This window comes from Eleginops maclovinus, chromosome 22, assembly GCF_036324505.1.
Source record: "Eleginops maclovinus isolate JMC-PN-2008 ecotype Puerto Natales chromosome 22, JC_Emac_rtc_rv5, whole genome shotgun sequence".
Taxonomy (NCBI): domain Eukaryota; kingdom Metazoa; phylum Chordata; class Actinopteri; order Perciformes; family Eleginopidae; genus Eleginops; species Eleginops maclovinus.
Genome location: NC_086370.1, coordinates 2,157,246 through 2,175,760, shown reverse-complemented (window position 1 = coordinate 2,175,760; position 18,515 = coordinate 2,157,246). Strand labels below are relative to the sequence as shown.

The 18,515-nt window shown below is 39.2% G+C and overlaps 1 protein-coding gene across 1 annotated transcript; it reads right to left on the bottom strand.

Annotated features, from left to right (window-relative positions):
• Positions 1–1,814: 1,814 nt before the first annotated feature.
• LOC134858960 (inactive pancreatic lipase-related protein 1-like) lies at positions 1,815–16,519 on the bottom strand. The gene is made up of 12 exons (XM_063875203.1): positions 16,393–16,519; positions 15,559–15,710; positions 14,925–15,044; positions 13,874–14,008; positions 12,842–12,950; positions 11,922–12,041; positions 11,066–11,182; positions 8,959–9,077; positions 6,389–6,518; positions 5,251–5,365; positions 3,095–3,262; positions 1,815–1,932 (listed from the first exon to the last, which is right to left on the bottom strand). Exons 1-12 carry the CDS (start codon positions 16,439–16,441, stop codon positions 1,863–1,865), a joined length of 1,404 nt encoding a protein of 467 aa, XP_063731273.1. The 5' UTR covers positions 16,442–16,519; the 3' UTR covers positions 1,815–1,862.
• Between the last annotated feature and the right edge of the window lie 1,996 nt (positions 16,520–18,515).

Genomic DNA, 18,515 nt, shown 5'->3' with positions numbered 1-18,515 from the left:
GTATCCTCTGCTGCTCTTGTTAAAGTGACAGTAATAACACCACCGTAATGGGGGACTATAAATAGCAATGAAGTTGTCAGGGATTGGTTTAAAGGGATTTATGTGAGTTCTCAGTCCACAAACATGTAATAATGATGAATGGAGATTGTAGGCTTACACTCAAAGATGCACTCTGTCCGAGCTCACAGATCTCTACAGCCTTCTGAGTCTCTGGACATTTTGCACCCTGTGTAGTGGCTTTCTGTCTCTTTGTCTGTTCAAGCAGGGGTATCCAAACATTTTCTACGAGGGCCACAAACAGAAAACTATAAGAAGAGCTGGACCCCTCACTAGGGGTGAGGTATACTGCCTCATAAGTCAAGTTATGAGTTAGGAAAATCAATCAAATGTAGGTGCGTTTTCCTTGATAGTTAAATATATGAAGAAAAAAAAGCAGCATACATCTCAGCCCTCATAGGGTTTCATTTATTTTGTTACAAAAAGGTTTGGCTTTAAACTTCAGATTGCTGATAAAAGTGGAAATATGAAAGGTATATTTTAAGCTTCTTTTTTTTTATCAACTAAGATCTGTTAGAAAATGTTTTCAACTTCAAATGATTTCATTTATTTGAAAAGTGGGCTTACTTACACATGAATGCTACTGTTTAATAAAAGTGTACATAAATATTAAATAGTACAATATGTGGGATAATTCCATTCAAAATGGAACACGGTCCGCCGTTGGCCCCCAGCCTGTAGTTTGGACACCCCTGGTCTAAAGGTAGATGCCCCTTTTTTGTCAGTTTAAGTTCAGGTGTATCTGGTGTAGCCACTTTTGTCCCCGCAGAGTTCTGTCCCACATGTTGTTGCTGATGGAGATAAAGCAGGACCCACTAACTAATTGTGAAAAAAAGTATTTAGATCCTCTAAGTAAAAGTACTAATTCTATACTGTAAAAACGTTCCATTACAAGTAAAACTTTTGCATTGAGAATAGTACTTAAGTAAAAGTATTTAAGATTGAACAGGAACAACTACTTAAGTATTTGGAGTAAAAGTACTTATTGCAGGACATTTTTTTACTGTCTTTACTTTTGAGAAGTTGAAACTGTGAAATGTTACTGAACAAACACGACTTAAACACGGAGAGAAATTGCAGCAAATACATTTTTCATTGTATTGTTTTAGATGCTTTAATATAATGTTGGATGGCATCATATTACACAAGTTCTTCCTAAGTGAAGTGTGTAGAAATCTGCATTTATAAAGTACCTAGTAACTACATTTCTCAAATAAATCTAGTTAAGTAGAAAGTACAATATTTCCCTTTGAATTGCAATGAAGTAGAAGCATGGAGTAGAAGAGAAAAAATACTCAGGTAAAGTACATGTACCTCAAATGTGTACTTAAGTTCATTTTATAATGTTTTAAGTTCTTATTATGTCTCAGGAAAATACATTTAAATGTATATATATTTACCATGCTCACATACTGTATCTGTATAAGGATTGAACCATGTTATTGTGTTATTTCTATTCATACTGTTAATGCATGTTTATTCTTATTTAATTCTTAATTTGACTTTTATTCTCATTATGCCCGTGTATATTCCATGTGTACAACTGTGTTTCTCTCTTTTTCTGTAAAAAGTCCATCTTATCTTATTTTATCTTCTATAAATGTGCTGTAAGAAAGCTAATTCAGTTTGGGTTATACATCGGTTCATGACCACTTGGTCTCAGTTTACATTTTAGTCTCTTGATTGAAATCCTGCTCCCTTCACTATCTGATCTCAATAGAACAATATGACAAAGGATCAGGAAAGCGGGGCAGAAGTCTGAATGCAGAATCTTTATTGAGAGAGCCTGACAAACAGTGGGCTGGTTAAGTCTGGCATGGAAGCACATGCTGAATGGTGTTCTCCTCCACGTTCTCTGTACCACAGAAGAAGACGCTGTAAAGAAGAAAACAAACAAAGACAGAGTGAGTGAAACAGTATGGAACACAATGTGATGGATCTGTTGGTTTAGGTATGTAAATATAAAGGATGTCAAAACAGCAGACTTTCCTCTAACTCAAATATAAAATACTATTTAACACTGATTGTTTGAAATCTGTTTAGGCTGACAAGACAAACTGTATTAAAACGTAAAATTCCCCAAATAATAAATACATCTGGTTTGTATATCAAGTTTTTGATTATAAAAGGAAGGATATGAAAGTAAAGACTATGGGGGAGATTTCTACTTTAAGATATCAGCCTAGCCCCCCCACCACCACTGGAAAACCCTACACAGTCTCATGCTGCCCTCTAGTGGCTAAAGGCGGTCCATGATAGGTCATGTAGTACAGTAGCACTGTTGTAGATGTGCCCTGATTTTAGGAGAACTGCTTATAAACTTGATTTCATATTGATGACATGTTTTTAAAAACACAATGACTTCTGCTTATGTAGACCCCCGCTGGTAAACATGGATACATCAGGTTGTGAATTGTGTCTTGACAAATCTTACGCACTCTAATCCAATTTAGTGTGTGTTGAGATTCCTCCTGCAGTTAATTGAGAGGTTACCCTCTCTCTGGTCTGATGAGCTGGAGGTAATGCACTCCTACATTTATGGGAGGGTCGGTAGTTCGATACCTACTTGCTTCCTCTGTGCCATCAGTGTGTAAGAGTGTGTGTGTGAATAGGTGAATGCTGTTGTACTCTGAGTGGTTGCTAAGATGAGAACAAGCGCTATATGAATGCAATCCATAATGCATACCAAACATCAAGCTGCAGGAAAAAGAAGACTTCATGCACAACTAGACTGTACAGGCAGGTGGACCATCTACCATTTCAAAACTCAAGACATTTATAAATGAATGAATTAATAAACCTTCATATTATTTTCTTTACACATCAAAAGGCCCAACCTTCGTTGACTGATTGTTATCAGTATCGGGATCTAAGATTTTCATTGCCATAAACACACTGTAGCTACTGTGCATATGATAATAGAAACCCTCTAGCCTTGAACCCGTGAAGAATATGTCTGATGATAGGCAAGATCGCTGTGTAGGTGTGTTTGGTTTTGCTGCCTGAAGATAATTATTCATAGAGAAATCTGACTTACATCATGTTGTCTTTTCCTCTATGCAGCTCCACCTTGGCAGCACCATACTTGGGATTCATGGGGTTAAAGATGTGGTTGTTCCAGCGAAACATTACCTCTGTGACAGCACCCACATCCACCTCAGCGTCCACCAGCCTCTCATAACTCCTTCCAGGCACCAACGAACCCCTGAAAAAATGTCACGCCAGATCAAAACACACTTTAAAAAACACTCCAGCTCCTCGGCTGGCTGGAACACCGTCACTGACAGTGGAGGCCATGGAGCTGGTGTACAGTCGGGAGGTCAGAGTCCATGACTACACCTAGATTTCTGGCTTTTTCTGTTGTTGATACATTGCAGACTGAATCTCAGCGTTGTTTTCATAATCTGAGCCAGTGGTAGCATGGTAATGTTGAAGAAAAGTGGCCCCAGAATGGAGCCTTGAAGAACCCCACATGTCATATTTGTCAACTCAGATGTGTAGTTACGTATAGAAACAAAGCTTTTCCTGTCCTTTAAGTACTTCAGGAGGCCAACGAGTTAATTTATCTGAATTAATGTCAGCTAGAGGCCTGAGAGAACTTTGATCAGAGTTTGGTTTGTTTGCTGCATTGCTGATGTTAAAATAAAAGAGACTGCTTCTTTGGAGATCCACTTCAACACAAGAAAAGCTGAGAGGACCATTTCTCAATCAGTCCTTATTAATTGTGTAAAGGCATTGTGTTCGAAAAATAGTAGTAGAGGTTTGTATAACTGAAGTAGACAAGGTCACATGACTACAGAATTGAATCCTCAAGTTTGTTATTTTTGTTGTCACCATGTTATGACACGAGAGGGTGGAACTTAGTACAACCAAAACATTGTTTTCAGACGACCAAAACATCACAAATGACATTAAGCAAGTGCAATAATACTGTGGGAGGGTTTGTGTTGTGGGATGAAAAGACGAAAAGCATACCCAGCTTTATAGACCACGGTATTCAACTGTAAATGGGAACAGAATTTACAAAATCATCATCAAGCTTTATTAAGGAAGAACTAAACTTGATCTAAATCAGAGCAGTGCAGTCACCTCCTGCTGGGCACTAGAGAGAATGCAGGTTTTAAAGCTCTTCCACATTGGCTTCACTTTTCAAACCTCCTAGTTCTGAGAGACAACGTGTGCTGATTCAAGACATGATCCTTTAGTAGATTGGTCCGTTAGAGAGTACGCTCAGTTCTATATATATTTTGTAGTGTGTATTCTTAGATACTCTTCTGTATTTGATTTCTACTGTGAAAATGTTGATATTTGCTTTTAATGTTTATTGTATTTTATTCTATTATTACGAAATATTCTTCTATTTTAAGAAATGTTGTCATTCTTTTATAATGACTGTCAATATGCTGCTGTGACAAAAACGATTTCAATCTATCCATCTGTCTATCTATCTATCTATCTATCTATCTATCTATCTATCTATCTATCTATCTATCTATCTATCTATCTATCTATCTATCTATCTATCTATCTATCTATCTATCTATCTATCTATCTATCTATCTATCTATCTATCTATCTATCTATCTATCTGTCTATCTATCTACACTGAAGATTCTAAGTTCGACTTTTTTTATTTAACAAATTATGTCAACAGATTTCACATGACTGTATGAACTGTTGAAGTGAGTAATATTAAGTTTAAATATGTTCAACCTAATTGTATAGCTTTCAACTAAACTAATATAGTTATGTGGAATTGGTTGACATAACACATTTTATTAAAGTAAAGGCATTAGTTGTTTTTTTTCAGTGTATCCTGACATGTATTAAGAGGTTAAGTTGCTGTAGTGCCTTTTACTTGGATGGGATGGTAACTTTTTAACTGAATGTTAATAAAGAAAAGTGTTTGTTTTTGTGTCTGTGTTTGTAATTGTAAAACAAATACTAAAAAAAAGTCATATTTGCTGCATCTGCTGTTGCCAAGCAGAGATACTGTGCAGAGGTGATAATCTGTTACTGAGCAGAGTAACTGAGGAAGCTTGGAGTCACGTGGTCGGATAAGAGGAGCTACGGCTGTTCAAAATCCCAGGCCTGTTCAACATACACAACACCCTGGACCGGAGGAAGGCCCACCTCAGCAACTATACCACTATGAGTGACGTCAAATGCAGAACAATGTCAGAATGAGCTTACACAAAAAGCTGGTGCTCCTTGGTGCTTTCATTGTCTCCAGAGAGGGCCACAAACATGAAGCCAGGGTTGGGCCAGCTGGAACCGTCCAGGGTCACCTTCACTCTATAGCTGTAACCTAGGAATGCAAAAAAGAGACACATTATTCCCCCTCGGCTCCAGCATACTGTCATACATGAGACATGCATCCTTTTCCATGGGTCGGGATTTAAAAAACACACTGAGAAGATATCTTCACAATATTTTTTTACTGTTATATATGTTGCTCAGTTATTGTACAACAATTTTCAAACTCATTTGTTTTAATTAAAATCTCCCCTTTTTGAAAGGCTTTTCAAAGTAGAGTAAAGGTAAGACACCCTAAAAAAATATAGTTTTTTATTTTATTTCAACACGTTATTGTTGTCTCTACTTACTGGAAACAAAAAACTCAGCATTTTTTACCAGATGTCCGAAAACAAAAAAGATCAACTCATTTATATTTCAGTTTACAGAGCAAAGGCCTTACTGCTAGCTGGTGCAGTCTGTTCCTTCTGGAATATACTTTTAATCCCTTGAACATAATTTTCAGAACAATTTACAAAACAACAGGTTCCTACTACTACTTTTCTGCATGAACAAAACAATTGAACATTAAGATGGAACAATCAATAATTATTTAGATCAGAAAATGCAACGGCCTCCTTATTAGAATAAGTGAAGGGATCTTGTCTGTTATATATAGTTTTTGTAGAATGTTTTTTTTAATGAGGTAATGTTATCATGACATCATAGTGTCTGTGTTAAAACAAATCAAACAAGGTTAAGTGTAGTTCCCCCCTGGCTAACCATATCTTTATGTGCTCACTTTTGAGATGAATTATTTAAAAATGTCCCTCGGTATCTTGGCACTACCTGTGTAAAAACCCGGAAATCTGGAAATGTTGATGTACGTATTATCATAGATGGATGTATATTGTTTGAAATTGTGAACTTTTCAGGGCGTTGGTTCTGTTAGATGACATTGCAGTTTTGACAGTGTCCAAGTTGGATAAATCAGTATTTTTAAATCTACTAAAGTGAAAAATGGAGCCAAAAGAAAAATGTCTATCTTTAAGAACCTGCGTGTAAGACACAGTAGCATGGAAGGCAGGGTACTTACGGCCGAAGGGCATTGAACTGCCCGTGTTGAGGAAGTACTTGCTCTTTGAAACGCCATCAGTCACAGTGAACCTGTCAGCACGGGAACCCATCATAGGGCACGTGTTGTCTGCACATGGGAAACACTTTCCCTGTGGAGACAAGGACACGATGAGGTGTGAAGAATGAGCTCACCCCGTGATGCAGCATATCACCCTTCTCCTGTCAATGAACACTCAAGAGAAAAGTGACAACCCAAGACGATTTTCCCCCCCTTATAGCTACTCGGTCAAAATGCTACAGATTTCCACCTTATAAATAAAAAGGTGGAGAGAGGTGCTGGTTGTGCGGAAGTTAGTGTGTGGGAACAGGCTGACTTTGGGGCTGTCAGCTCCGCCTGCAGGAACAACAGAAGACAGGAGAGCGTTTATGAGGTGAACAAAAAGGAGGTGCTGTCATCTCTCAATAGGGACATAGTCATATGAGGTCATGCTCTGCACTCCCCCGGCCTCCTTTGATCCAGACATGTGTCCATAGCAGGGATAAACTGTCATTAACACCAACAGCTGCAGATACAAACCCTCCCCGTGGAAGACATGAGGGAAGCCCATTTATATCGCCCCCTCAGCTGCAACAAAAATCCAATCTTGCCGAATCAACTTCTAAAACCAAAGAAATGGTTCACAGCCATATCAGTGTCATACAGCAACAGGTGGCAGCCCCATACACATGCTGTGATGGTGGAGATATCGCCCCCTCCTCTCTAACTTTTTCAATTGAGCACATAAGATGTTTTGTACCACCACAAGCTTTAAAACATTGTTAGCACTGCTCTGGAAACAATTGTACAGATCTAACTGTCCTACAGCTGTAACACAGACCGTCCCTCCACCAGACTGTTGAAATATTGATACAAAATCATTCACAATCTACATCAGCATTTAAGACAACAACAGATTATTCATTTAAACTGGACCACCTGCTTTACTGGATTCAGAGGGGAATTTTGACATGCTTTTAAAAAATCCAACCTGATTCAACCCTGTTCTGTTGGAGTTTAGGGTGACCAGAAAGTCCCCGATTTCCGGGGACAGTCCCCATTTTCAGTGACCTGTCCCCGGCTGCTGCTGTCCCCGGTTTTCACTGTGAGTGAAATATCCGAAATTGGAATAAAGGAAACAAAAAACCGAAAATGTTGACCAAACGACACGTACAGTTGCGCACCCTACTCGCACAGACTAAAGCCCGCCAGAACAAGTGCCAAGAATGCCCGTCTTTCTGGTCATCTGATTGGGGGAATAACTGCGCCGTAGAATGTTTCTCTTCCGGAGTGCAACCGTGGCCAGAGGCAGCTGCCAGCTACACGTAGCTAGCAGCCTAGTATGCGATTCTTTCATGGTATTCAATGCATTCATTCAGCCAGCATAGTACACACAGCAGAAATATCATTGATTGGGTAGATAGGCGAACCAAAGGTGTTCTTGTAAGTGTTACCGTTTAATCATCTATGTTAAATATTATTTCACGTTTAATGTATGTGTATTTTACAAGGTGCCTGATAAAACAGATCTGTGTGTCTGTCACAGCTATTGCTAACATTATTAGCAGCGATGCTACAAACAACTGTTTAGTAACTCTATGGCACACAGTTTTATTATTATGACATTTCAGTGTCACTCTAGCTCCTTAGAGGTAGCTGGCAACGTGTCATTAAATAAAACCCCTGGAAACTTATTAAAAACTATTCATCACGTAGGCCTACTTGTGCCAGCCTGTCAGTGATGACTGACTCTCTGGCTGGCTGCCTTTATTTATTTAGAGTTAGGGACCATTCACAATAAGACATTAATATTGTACAACAAGAGGAAATCTATCATGCCAGGTTGTAGCTGTTTGCTCCTTTGTGGCATTTTCCATTTAAAAGTCTTCCTCAAATCTTGTGAAAATCATATGGTGTAAGGAGGACGCCTTCATTTGGGTGAACTCTGTCTGGCTGATACCTGGTTGAGGCCTACAGCTGATTTTATGGATGTTCTAAAACCTCAGCTACTTTGTCATCAGAGAAAAAAAGAACTCATTGTTAATCAATTCCTTTGCAATTTAGGAGAAATAGGGTGAGAGAAACTGCTTTATGAAGGGTAAAGGCAGTGGCCCCGTTTTAGTTTTTCAAACTTAAAAACACTACATGTTTTGGAGATTTTTATGCCTCTGAACCGAAAATGTCCCCGGATTTTGTTTCAGAAATCTGGTCACCTTAAGTATGATGTGGTATGGTTTGATGTCCACTGACCGAAACAGTTAGCAAGAATGCTAATTTGGTTTGCTATTGTGGTGGGTGAGTGCTAGCATGTAAACAGCTACATAGCATGGTACTGGTTAGCTACACGTAGCCATTCATGCAGTGTATTTAGCTAATGAAATAATGACTAACTAACTAATGAAGGCTTTTAAAAATGATATAGAGTACTTGTACACTTGGTACTGCTACTTAGATACAATATTTCTACATTCCTTTCTCCAAAGGCGAAATGCAATACAAACAAAACACAAAGTAATCGAACATTAACAGTCTTATTGAAATCAAACACTTACAGCATCGAAACTGTCCTTGTCGGAGCAGGGGAATGCTACAAAGCCTTTGGATTTAACAATGCTCTCGCTGTAGTACTCGTAGGACCGGATGTGGTTGCAGTCATCAAACTTCTTGGTACCTGAGCAAAGGATGGAAAGAGGTGATGAAGGGAGGAAGAGAAAAGGGAAGATGGACAGTCAGGTAAAGACGGTGAGGTAGGGAGAAATAAGAAAAGAGGTGTAATGCAGAAAGACCTTCTGACCAGGGTCATTATAAATTGCTGATTGGAGTGTTTAGGAGACTAAAAACTGTCAACTGAGAGAGAGAACTACTCTCAAATATATCGACATTACCAACTATAAGTTTGAATGTAATCAGAACTTTACAAAAAGATCTGGAAGATAGGTACCCGTTACTTTACCGATGTGAAGGAAATGTCAGAGTAAGAATGTGAGACAGACAGGCAGGCAGGCAAGCAGACAGGCAGACAGACAGACAGACAGACAGACAGACAGACAGACAGACAGACAGACAGACAGACAGACAGACAGACAGAGAGGTCAAACACCTCTAGCTATGTAGCGCTGGCTCCTACTCTCTCCATCATATCTATAGGATCAAAAGTGGTAGATTCAGCTGTGCCAACCCCCCCCCCACACAACACCCAGGCATTGCACCAATGCTGCTACTTGAGCCTCGCTGCTCGGCGGCACATTTCAAAAGAAGGCCGTCGTCATCCATATTAGAAAATATCTGCTCAGATCCAGCAGGAATAACTGCCTGGTTCATTTAAAATTTTTCCATTGGGGCAACTCCAATATTATACAGGGGGGGGGGGGGGTGCACTGTAAGTTACATGGTTAATGAAAAAGGATGAATGAATCATTGTGTTGTATTTTTAAACGGTCTAATACGACAATATTAAATATTTGAAAAATGTAATCCTTTCTTCAGTAAGAGTCTCATGGTTATTTTTGAACTGTATGACCCTTTTGGAAAATGTAATTTGTGGTGCAGAAAAGTAGTTGTGAAACAGCTCAGCTCCTCAAAATACATACAAGTGCTTATCATGGTTTATAAACACAGGAGGTTTACATCGGCCAGAAACCGGATTAACGGGTTAATCGTGTCTTCTAAAACAGAGTGGTCTCTGAGGAAAATGTAGACTCTGAGACTCCATTGATACATCCATCCTTCCAATATCTTCAGAATGAGAAAGACCTTCTTCCACACCGAAGGTGTCCACTAGTGGGTTGCTGGCACTATATGTACAACCTTTAGTTCAAAACTTTAGCAACAACCCCCGCTCAATGCATAACTCCCCACCATTGATGAGTTGATCTGCTGAGAACTCTGCTAATGTGGCGGCAGATCTGATGATGCAATCACACAGACTATTCATACCGGTTGGCCTAGGTGACTCTTGTACCGGGTACACTTGTGAACCATGTGCACAAATGGTGCTTTGAATGGTCTATCAATGTCTAGCACCGAAGTCCTATAACAAAGCAGCAGTTAGTTTCAGATCAGGAAGGCTGTTCATCCACATCCCCTTCATGCTGCTTTCTCCATCATCGCCCATGTCAGCATTGAACACAACTAGAGTCCCTCTTTGGTTTCCCTTTCAGCATGAGCCCCTGCCTCAGAGACTCCAAGAAGGCCAGCTACTGTGAACTGCTGTTCGGGGCATAAGTACAAACAACCTGTCAGAGACCTCATCTAGGCAATTCCCAGTTGCATAGGGTGAATTCCAGCACAGCAACTCTCGGCCTGGGGGGTATTGAGTATGAATAGTTGTTGGACCGTGCCAAAATCAGGCCCCATGGGTCAATGCCCGGCTACCGTCAAGTCGAGCTCTCTTCCCAGGTCTGGCTCAGGGAGGGGGGCACTGTTTCTGTTTTCTGACAGTAGTCCTTGTAGGTTTTGTGAGTCAGCATTCACAGAGACAACAAGGTAAACAAAGTGAAACAGCCAACGTGACAGAAGAGGACTATATTTATATAGCACTGTCCTGCTACAGTACTAGTTTGGGTGTCAGAACAATGTGATTACACTCAAAACTCATCAACGTGTTCATTCACTTCCATTTTGTTTCCATGTTTAGTGACATGTGTTGATTTATCTCACCCTGCCAGATGGCGTCCAGGTCAGTGGGCCTGCCTTTGTTGGCGGAACAGCCGGGCATCAGCTCGCCTCCATTGGGGTAGAAATCAATGTGGCCAACCGCTTGTGACATCCCCAGACCTTAGAGGACGGAAACAGAAGTCAGTTTTTGTACTAACACTTGTTTTTACACATTTGACAACAATGATAAAAGCTACAAAGCTTCCTTAATCAACACATTTTTAAAATGTAAATGATCATGTTGGTGTAACTGGAAGACCTTTAACAAGGCCGCACTGAGGCAATAGTGTAAATTAGTAGCATTGCTTTTGTTTCCATGTTGCATTTTTACAAATAGAATAAAGGTTTTACAAATCAGTACCAAGTACGGTGGTTTTGAAGGCCTGAACCTTTGTGGGCTATATTTGGAAAAAAGGCTCTTTACCTCAAATAAACATGCTTTAACAGCAGTCATATGTTCAGGAATATGGTGGATTGATGGTTTAGCAATGCAAACTTAATGTTTCTTTCCCTTAACTGCTAAATTGGAAGTGGTGAATTGATAGTTATCTGTAGCCTCACAACTAAAAGGTTAAAATAATGATACAGTATGTTATTTAGAAGACTTCATGGAAAAGGACATGTTTGTTAAAAGTCATATTAGTGTATATTATAATTATACCCTCTCTATTAATATGTGGGCCTAACTAGCCAAGGAGGTGTGGTCAGTGTTAGCTCTCTGAACTCAGGAGAGGCTTTCCCTTGTTCTGAACAGCACAGAATATTGTTTTTGCGTCTCTTCTCTAAGCATTGTTTCAAGACAATTAAGCACAGTCCGCCCACATTGATCTCATTCATCAAAAGGAAAAGTGATGTGTACCAAGGTTTGTGTTGAAAGGAAGTCCATCGGTGTGAATGACGTCCACAAAGGTGGCGTCGCTGGTGTCCAGGCGGACAGACGCATCAGCGTCCTGGAAGTACGGTTCAGCTGGGTCCAGTCCTGAACACAGAAGAGAGGCATTCAATCACTGAGGGATCCCGTCATTCACCAGATTCTATTACTGCAGCAAATGATCAAATATTCAGAACTGTAGAAACTCATCTCTTAGCAACCTAAATAACATTATGGGCTGCAACGCTAATCAACACATAATCTAGACTGTATAACTGAAATAGTGGTGCCAGACAGGAGTTCCTTTCTGCACCTTGAGAAACGAGAGTTCAATCAAGATTAGGAATGGTCCTAAATGCTTTATAGCAGAAGCTAATGGGATATACTTGTGAGGTCCAGTGGTGTAAAGTAACTAAGTACATTTTACTCACGTACTGTACTTACGTACAATTTTGAAGTACATGATTATTTCAATACTGTACTCCTACCCCACTAAATTACACAGGTAATCATTTATTTTAGTCAATTTACAGATGTTGATTAATTATGTGAAATATAATCAACCCTTAAAGTAAACATGACTACTTTTACCGTCGCTACTTTAAGTACATTTTGATGAGAATACTTTTCTACTTTTATTTGAGGAACATTTTGAAGCAGGACTTTTACTGTAACTGAGTATTCCTACACTCTGGTACTTCTATTTTTATTCAAGTACAAGACCTGAGTACTTCTACTTTTACTCAAGAACAAGATCTGAGTACTTCTACTTTTACTCAAGTACAAGATTTGAGTACTTCTACTTTTACTAGTGCAGTCAAGGTGTTATTTTATGTGTGCGCAAAATACCTGTGAGTTGTGTTGCAGCAGGTGTGCTGTGTGTGTGTGTGTGTCTGTGTTTGTTTCACCTGTGATGCGTGCGAGGCCGGGGATCATGCTGCCGGCGGCTCCTGCAGCGTGAGCTCCGATGCTGTGTCCGATTATGTGGAACTTATCAGCCTGCTGCTTGTATTGGCTCTGTAACATGTGTGTTCCATTCAGAGATACTGTACACTCTTTCACACATACAGCCCCCCCCCCTCCCCCCTCAGTGATCTCAGACCCCAGATGCGTCTGTCGTCCATGTGTGTGTAAATTAAACTTTATTTTCTGGATATATAATGACACTGTTAGCTGTTGGAGGCAGTAATATAAAGGCGTTTCTCGAGCAATCAAGCATCTTGTGTTTGAGGATGAATGTTTGTATGTGTAAAAACTATTCTAAAAGTCTTTACTGTCTCTACCAAACTCAACTGGAATACTCCTGTAAATTGGGGGTAATAACACTGTAATATGGGTGAAATATTGGTCTTACATCGGTATAATACTGGTCTAATAACAGCGCGTTATAGGTGTAATAATAACAATTATGGGTTTAATATGGGCGTAATACATGTGTAATGGTGTAAGATGTGTATAAAAGGTGTTTATAAATGTGTAACAGCAGTGTAATTACGGGAGTGAATGAGGGCGAAATAACAGCGTAATACAGGCGTAATAGTGCTGTTACATGGGTGTAATATGGGTCTGAAAACAGTGTAATATGGGTCTTAGAAGTATAGGTGTAATACTTGTGTAACATAGGTATACTAACAGAGTAATAGCTGTATAACAAAGGTGTAATAGGGGTGTAATATGGGTTGTATTGATGTGTAATATGGGTGTTATAACAGTGTTGTATGAGTTTAATAAGAAAAAAAAAGCAATCAATTATTTCCAAATATTTACATGTAAACGCCCATTTAAGGGTCAGTTTAGGATGTGTATTACCTTGGTTAGAACTAAAACGGGCAGCAATAAGAAACTGCCCAGCCCTTTCAACTGTTAAAACCATAGTCTATGGTTAAAACATATTTACAGTTCTTCTGCATACCAGTCAGTGAGGAGCTCTGTGTGTTTACCATGAGGAAGGTGATCAGGGACACCACCTGGGCTGACACCACCCTGGCGTTGTTGGCAGCAAGCACATACTGAGTCCTCACTCCTTTCTTCCACTCCACAGCAATGCAGTTCACGTTCTCCCACGTCATCATGGCCTGGAAACAGCAACAGTAAATGATAAAGTGGAATACAAAGTGAGTTTAAGTAGTTCAGATAGAAAGGTAAATCAGATGATCTAATAGTGTCAGGGGACTAATAAAAAATGCTCTGCATTTATATATTCTCTTCATTTATAAACACCAGTTGATAAAGCTGTACACAACCTTTCAGAAATGTGTTCAGTGTCTTAACTTTGCATCCATTTGTGAATATGCACAACTGCAGGACTTTCTAACCACATGCTGCGCCCCCCTTGCTGATGTTAGTATCAGTTTCTTATTTTTCTGTTATCAACAAAATACAATGTGAGTGATTGTGTGTGTTCACAGCACTCTATAGCCCACATATCTGTCTGTGAATGTTTTCAAAGGGACTATTTCTTCAGTAGAAAGTACTTTGTGGATAATCTGTGCTGTAAGTGTTTTGAGTCCCACAATCAATCATTTGGGATCAGTTTGTTATTCTCCTTTGCAGTGTTACCTCATCCTGAAGGCCTCACTGGTGGAGTAGGTTAAAATAGAGCTGCAGGCTTTCGAGGCCTTTATTTTTATAGACACACTCCATAAGTTTGGAATCTGCTGCCACACACTTTGATTGGGTTGTCTGTCTGAGAGGAGCACACACACTATATGTTGGACTGGGCTCTCATGTTTTCACTTATAGAAAATCCTCTTTGGTGTGAAGGGTTTATTTGGTACATCAAGAACAACTTGGTTTAACCAGACTGACAATATAAAGCGCATAAGAGACAAATATCCCTCTGAGAAAAAGTTAAAATGAATAAAATAAATCACTTGGAAAAAGAGTTTGAAGATTATAGAAACAGAGGAACATCTTCCTCTTCCTGGGTGTTAAGTGCACAATAATGACACTAACAAGCTGGAATGAATATTTTAATGAGGGCCTGCTTACCTTACACATCTCCTGGGGCCAGTCCTCATCTCCTTCCTTCAGATACCCAGGAATGATGAAGCGGGTCTTCCTCGTCCCGCTGTAGTTTGACGCCTGTATGCTTTTATCAGCCTTTATCTCCTGAAGAAAAGCAAAGATGAACAAATTGAAAGCTTCCAGGATAGCTTTATTTAGCTTAACTCTTCCACACTCACTTGCCTTATATCAAAGCTTTGTTAGTTGCTGTTATTGTGATGTGTGTCCATACAGATCCCTTAAACTCACAGGAAGTGAACAGCAAATGTTTGGAAAAAATAGATTTGAAGCTTGAGAATGAAACCCACTTTATTCGTCTGACAAGATGATCCTAACAATGTGTTTTTTCATCCATCACTGATGTTGACGTCATTATAGAAGAGGATATATTTGCTGGCAGTATAGAGAAGAGGAGACATTTTAGCCCCAAATAATGTTTTAATGTTTAAGTGGGCATGGGAATATTGTGAAAATATCTCAAACAAATGATAACTCTCTTTATTGATCCACTTATCCACAGAGGATACACAGATAGTGTTTCCACACACACACACACACGCACACACACAGGATGAGAGACAACATTTAACCATCAAAATAAAATGAAAGCTCCTCTTGCCTGGTAGTACCGGTTCTTCTGGGTGAAGAGGAGGAAGCGGGTGCCGATCTCATCAGGGCTCCAGGGCAGGGCGGAGGTAGGTCTCTGATTGGTGCCCCCCCAAGGAGGCTGGTCATCAAAGCAGCCGAGCTCATCAAAACAGACCTCAGCCGCTGTGGACAGCAGGACACAGAGCTGAGACAAACCCTACACAATACATCATCCATCCTGATATCCAGATACATTATCATGCATTAACACATGATGAAAGTTGCAAACTATGCATCTTGGAAGCATTTTATTTATTTTTATATAAAAGGGACACATTTCCAACATACAGTACCTTTTGTTATTATATGCAGTTTACCAGATTATAGCTTTACGAGAAAAGGATATTAAGAAAAGCACAACAACAAAAAGCTCTCTAACACATCAGAAATGATTGCTGTTGTTATGAAAGTCATACATTAGATTTTAGGGTCTAATGTATGACTTTCGATTTATTCTGAATATAACGGGTCAGGCTGAACGTGTAAAAGGTATTTACAGTATGCGTTTGATTAAATACTGTATCAATAAGGAACATGGACTCTTAGGCCGAATATTGAAAAGCTTTAATAAAGAACTGACCAGGCTGCGGTCTGTGATACTGTCAGACATTTTGGAGCTTTGATTGATTTGATTGATTTATTTTTTAAACACAAATACTCATTACATAGAATAAGAACACATGAAAGCCTGAAGGCATTTTTCCATCATGGTTTTCTAGTGTAACACTTACAGCAGATACAGCAACACAGTGCAGAACAAATGAAACTCCTTTCAGTAAAAGCAAATCAATTCAAGTCAGCTTACCATATGCTGTGCCGATGACGAGAAAGAGCAGAGTCCACATGTGTGACATCTGTGGACATGAGGGATTTTAGTTGTGAAGAAGTGAAACAGAGTTATGAACAGGCTCATGCTGCCTACTTACCTTGAGTCCAGACCGAAGTGTGCTGACCCCACTGAGCGCCTCTTTTTATACTCCAGCTGTCGGTTTGCCACGCAGGAGTGGGAAACACACAGGTGAGACACATGTAAGGGTGAGGAATAGGTCATGAGTTCTTCACACATGTTCTTCATGCAGCCCCCCTGCAGATCAGAGCTCATGATGTCTTCATTAACAGGACAACGTGATCTCAGGTCTGTTCTACATCTGCAGCTGGGGGACCGAATAAACTACTGAAACCTGATCATCATTAATCAGCATATAAACATTACAGAGGAATACCACACAAGACTGTACAGTACAGTTAAAGAGGATATATTTGTTGGCATTACAGATAAGAGGAGACATTTTAGCCCCAAATAACCGTTTTAATGTTCATGTGGGCATAGAAATATTGTGTTAAAATAACAAATGGTAAACTTTTTTATTGATTCACTGATCCACAGACAGTCTTTACACACGCGCGCGCGTGTGTGCACGTGCGCACGCACACACACACATACACACATACACACAGGATGAGACAACATTAAACCAGCAAAATAATATAACAAATAAAATGAACATAGAATATAAGCCTTTATTGTTATTTTAAAAAATATACAACATGATTTTGGAGTGCAGCTCTGTCACTGTCACAGTGCGCAGGAACAGACAAACAATAAAAACACGCAGGGGAACGTAAACAATCACTCAGGGGGAATAAATAGTTAAGAGCAATGGCGTAAAAAGCTAGAAAATGCATTGAAAAAGTTATGAAAAAGTTAAGTGCATACAGTATGAGTTAGGTTATTAAAGATATACTATATTTCATTCTATATTTGTCAAAAGTTGTAACTTATCCTACAAAGACATATTTTAAGTTGTCAGCAATTCTTATTTATTATCTGATTGGAAAAGAGCCTTCAAATATGTTGGTTCACAAAGTTAACTGCTAAAACTATATTTTGGTATTTTATTAACCACTTTAATGCAGGACTTTTAATTGAAAATAAATGTAATAAATACTTCGGGGACTTCAGTAACTTCTGAGATGTGATGATCCGACAGTCTTCAGTTTATTTTTCCCATTTTGGACATTTGTATTTGTCCAATAGATGGCAGTAAAGAAAAAGGCAATATCACTCAGGTGTCAGAATCAGAATACTTTATTCCCCATCACATTTACATAAAATGAAAACGAGTATTTGGCAACGGCGGATAAAAAAACCCTCTCCATACACAGTACAACCTATATAATTAACCCGCAATTCGAAATTGCATCTGAAAGTGACAAAGTGGTTATCATAATATAAATGCGTAGTGGTTTATTCTTCCACTGCTTTATGATCCGTTCAAATATCGTTGCATTGGGAAATAAATATACGCAATTGTGTAATAAACATTAAAATCATGTTTTAAAACTATTTATTTGACACTGGCTAGTGTAACCTCACATTTCCACCAAAGCTTTCACATCCTTCCTCAAACTGCATACTTCAAAATAATCCCACTGTGTTCTGAGTATGCACAAATCATGCACAAAATCAGAGTTTTGAGAGTGGCAATGATTGATACCACGCTTTTTATTTCGCATACACACATCTTGTGGTCTACAAGAGCATGATCGTCCTCCCACTGAACACACAGCCCCCTGCAGAGCTGTGCTGGCCTCTCAGGTGAGATGAAACTGACCCTGAAAATAACTCTCATTTATCGTCTGTTTTATTCTTCCACATGCTATATTGTAGGTTGCTGGAATGGAGTTGACTAAAAATAACTAAATCACTTAAAGCCAAAGAGCATGAAGCATATTGTTATTATGTTTACTTGTTTAAAGTGTGGCCCCCACAGTGTCTGCTCAAAATAGTGTGGATAAATGTGGCAGATGACCCCTGCAGACATTCAGAAGTCCATATTTTAACTTTCAATTTTCTTTTCTACCTGGAGGACAATTGGTTTTACAGCAAAGGGGGGGCAGAAATGACGTAAAAAACAAGGTAAATAT